A 4,432-nucleotide genomic window follows, 5' to 3' on the forward strand; every position below is an offset into this window, starting at 1 on the left:
TTGATACAGTGGCAGCAAGTATGTGTGTGTGTGTGGGGGGGGGAGAAGCCAGGCATGGCTGGTTAACTCAGACTAGTGAGGTGGGGGTGGGCTTGGGTTTGCAGCTGGCCAGGCATGTAGTGGGGAGGCTGCAAACCCCACTACTCCTGGCTGGCTACAAACATCCAACCTGCTCCTGTGAGATGCTCCACTGCCCCACCAGACTGAGCAGCAGAGATGGTAAAGAGTGTGGGGCCTGGGCCAGTGGGGGCCTGCACCCAGGGTAGGGCAGCAGGAGTGTGGGGCCTGGGGCCAGGGCCAGTAGGGGCCCGGAGTGGTGTGCAGGCAGGCAGATGGGTGGGGAGAGGCGGTGGCGGTGAGAAGTGGGGAGGGGATGGGCATCAGTACAAGGTCTGCGTTGGTGCCTGAGGCCAGGGCCAGCAGGGGCCCAGGAGTGCAGGCCTGGGCTGGCACATGGGAGTGGAGCAGCCAGTGGGCTAGTGGGGAGAGGCGGCAGCAGCGAGAAGCAGTGGTAACCAATTACTTATATTTACATCCGTTCCCACAGGCAAATGGATTTTGCTTAGTGTGATTCTGCTAAACTTGTTTTTTCTGGAACCAATTAAGAGTGCTAAGCGGGGTTTGTCTGTAGTCTACAGATGCTGCAACTCAGCTGGATGCATGTTTTGGCCTGAGGAGGAAGATGCCCATTTCCTTCCTGAGGCCACAAAGTGTAAAAGGGCACATGTTCATGCCAACAGGAAGCTTTAGGTGTATGGAACTTCTTTGTCAACATAAAAGCTGCTTCTTTGTTCCATTAACATAACAAAAAAATCATAGAAAACTAGGATTGGATGGGATCTCAGGAGATCATTTAGTCCAACTCCCTGCACAAAGCAGGACCATCCCCAACTAGGTCATCCCAGCCAAAGCTTTGTCTAGCTGGGTCTTAAACCTTCAAGGATGAAGACTCCACAAGCTCTATAGTTAACCTGTTCCAGTGCTTTACTACCTTCCTAGTGAGAAAATTCTTCCTAATAGCTAACCTAGACTTCCCTTGCTGCAACTTGAGACCATTGCTCTTTGTTCTGTTGTCTGCCACCACTGAGAACAGTCCAGCTCCATCCTCTTTTGAACCCCCTTTCAGTAGTTGAAGGCTGCTATTAAATCCTCTGTCTTCTCTTCTCTAGACTAAATAAGCCCAGTTCCCTCAGCTTCTCTTTAGAAGTTATGTGCCCCAGCCCCTAACCATTTTCGCTGCCCTATGCTGGACTCTCTCCAATTGTCCACACTAGGGCTGTGCAAAGCTTTGGTCACTGATTCAATTCGGAGGAGATTCGACCCAATTCGGTGGCTGAATCCCCAAATCCGAATCCAATCAGGAGACCCTTTAATCTCTTCAAATAGAATTGGAAGCCTCTGAATCTATTCAGAGAGATTCAACAATTCGGCCATAGACCCAGTTTGGTTTGTGTGTTTGTGTGTGTGTTTTTCCTACGTACCTCAAGGCACCAGGCATGGCTCATGCGCACTGAGATGGTGGGGCAGATGGAGCGTCCAGTCCACTACTTCCAGTCCGCTTCCAGGTTTGCCGCCGAGCACGCGGGGCACATCCCCACACTCCCATGGAACACTCCATCCACCCCACCTTCTCAGTGCTCATGAGCTGTGCCTGGTACCTCTAGATATGTGGGGAAAAAAAATATCAAGCTGTGTCTATGGCCAAATTGCTGATTCTCCAAGTCAGAATCGAATCTTCAGATTTGGCTGAACTGAATCAGGACAGTGATCCAAATCAGCGAATTGAATCGCTGTCCCCCAAATCGGACTGAATCCAAATCGAATACAGCCTGTTTCACATAACCCTAGTCCACATCCTTTCTTTAGTAGGGGGCCCAAAACTGGACACAGTACTCCAGATGTGGCCTCAGTGCTGAATAGAGGGGAATAATCACTAGCCCTAGAAGAAGCCACAGGGGCTGGGGGAAATGTTTGGGGAGCTGGGGGAGTAAACAGGGGCTCCCCCCCCCCCAGCTCCCATGGCTTCTCTTGGGGCTGCCAGCACTGTCTGCCTTACCATGGTGAGGGGGCAGCCAGATGAGCCATGGCTTCTCCTGGGGCTGCTGGCTCAAGCCAGGGCTCGTCCGGCTGCTCCCTCAGCTGCTCCCACCAGCTCTGCCTAGTGCCTGCCTGTGCATCCTATGGTCAAATCTCTTTGAACCGATTCAGAGGCCTCCAATTTGATTTGGAGAGAGTAATGGGTCTCCCAATTCAATTCAGATGCTGAATTGGGCCAAATCAGCTACTGAAGCTTCGCACAGCCCTAATAATCACTTCCCTTGACCTGCTGGCAACACTCCTACCAGTGCAGCCCAGTATGTCATTAGCCGCCTTTGTAACAAGGGTGGTACACTGCTGGCTCATATTTAGCTTTATTGTTCACTTTACCTGCCCCCCATGTCCTTTTCTGCAGAGCTGCTCCCCAGCCAGTCAGCCGTTAGCCTGTACCACTGCATGGAGCTGTTCCATCTTAAGTGCAGGACTTTGCACTTGTACTTTTTGAGCCACATGAGATTTCTTTTGGCCCAATCCACCAATGACTGACAATTACGGGACTGCTCAAGCCTTCCACTGAAACACCAGGTTCTGACCACTGTCACTGATGTGATATTGGACTTGGAGAGTCCATTTCAGTCTGACAGCTCTTAAACATGTGTAATTTGCCTTGATGGCTGTACCTTCTGCAACCCTCACTATGACATGGCACACCCCTTTCCACAGACAGAAGAATGTGCAGGCAGCTTACCTGGAGCTGTAATCCCCCCTGTGGAAACTCAAATACACAGTACTGCATCTGTTCATGTTCCCAACTCGGCTATTACAACCAGTTTCACTTCAAGTGAAAACTTACATTCTGAAAAACCAAAGGCCATTGTAATGTGGTGGGACCAACTCAGACCAGTAGCAGCTGCCTTCCCTGCTCTCACCGGCTTTTCCCTCTTTCAGGTTCTGGGAGATGCTGGAGACGTATGGTCATGAAAGGCAACTTTTCCTCACCTATGAGACATTGGCAGGCCGGGGCTCACGCCTGTGTCAGGAAGCAAAGATGCTGGAAGTGCAGCTGGCAGTGCCGCCATCCCAGCTACCCACACTAGAATATGAGAACACAGTGCTGTATGGGATGCTGTACAGTGATTCCAACCAACTACAGCTTAATTCCCAGGTGAGGAGGGACCTCGACTCTTCCCATGTCTCTCTCTCTCTCCTGCAGGTAGGTCTATGGTCTTGCCAGGAAATCAAATGTGAAGAATCTTTCTACTGATGCTGTTTTACTTTGCTTGTAGAATTCTTATTGGGCACTAGAGGTTCCCAATAGGATGGTAATAGAATGATAGAAAGTTAGGGTTGGAAGGGAGGTCATGTAGTCCAACCTCCTGCTCAAAGCAGGACCATCTCCAACTAGATCATCCCAGCCAAAGCTTTGTCTAACTGGGTTTTGAAAACCTCCAAGGACAGTGTTTCCACCACCCCTCTGGGTAACCGGTTCCAGTGTTTTACTACCCTTCTAATGAAGGAACTCTTCCTGTTATCTAATCTAAACTTCCCTTGCTGTAACTTGAGACTGTTGCTCCTTGTTGTCATCTGCCACCGCTGAGAACAGCCTAGCTCCATCCTCCTTTGAACCCCCCTTCGGGTAGTTAAAGGCAGCTATTAATTCCCCTCTTGGTCTTCTCTTCTCTAGACTAAATAAGCCCAGTTCCCTCTGTCTTTCTTCATAAGTCATGTCCCCCAGCCCCCTCACCATTTATGTTGCCCTCTGCCAGACTCCCTCCACTTTTTTCACATTCTTTCTGTAGTGGGGTGCCCAAAACTGAACACTGTACTCCAGATGTGATGGATTATCACATCTGGATTCTAATTCTCCACCTGATGGATTATCTCAGGCAGCACAGATTTGGGTGGGGGGCATTCTTTTCCCTTCTCTTACTACAGTTTTGCAGCATGTTTCCCATCTTCCTGCAGGAGCTATCTGAACTTAAGGAGCAGCTCAGTACCTCAGAGGCCAAACTCTATCAAATGTTGATGGACCTCCTGAGTGACCTGAAGGCCAAGCGCAAGTCCCTGAGGAGCCATTTCCAACAGACAGAGCGTGACCTCTATGTGCACTTCTTCAGCAATGTTAACCACCTGCAGGAAGTGGTGCAAGAGCTAGAGGAGCAAGCTTTGTCCTTCTCCTAAGGATATGTAATGGGGCAGGTCAAGGTGGCTTTCACTGTTTGCCTGTCATGTGGCCTTTCCTTTCCAAGGGAAGGAAATGCTAGCAATTCCAGGTGCCATGGTGGGCTATAGTGGTGTTTTGTTTTGATCCTGTAATTGAGAGGCCTTGCAGAGAAATGCCACATCCCTCATTACAGGGTGAAGGGAGTGCACTCTGTGGTAGAAGGAAAGGGAC

The 4,432-nt window shown here is 50.2% G+C and overlaps 2 protein-coding genes across 5 annotated transcripts in view; one reads left to right on the plus strand and one right to left on the minus strand.

Moving 5' to 3' along the window:
• LOC109292780 overlaps positions 1-4,425 on the plus strand; it is a 12,527-nt gene extending 8,102 nt beyond the window's left edge. The window contains exons 4-5 of the mRNA XM_019510347.1: positions 2,986-3,202; positions 4,003-4,425. Coding sequence (XP_019365892.1) covers positions 2,986-3,202; positions 4,003-4,218 — 433 coding nt within the window. The 3' untranslated portion in view covers positions 4,219-4,425. The remainder of the gene's footprint in view (positions 1-2,985; positions 3,203-4,002) is intronic.
• Positions 1-4,432, minus strand: part of DNAH1 (dynein axonemal heavy chain 1) — a 192,572-nt gene that overhangs the window by 67,770 nt on the left and 120,370 nt on the right. The gene's annotated exons all lie outside the window — the stretch shown is intronic.

This window comes from Gavialis gangeticus, unplaced genomic scaffold (genome assembly GCF_001723915.1).
Source record: "Gavialis gangeticus isolate Ggan-Ray unplaced genomic scaffold, GavGan_comp1, whole genome shotgun sequence".
In the NCBI taxonomy this organism is placed as follows: Eukaryota; Metazoa; Chordata; order Crocodylia; family Gavialidae; genus Gavialis; species Gavialis gangeticus.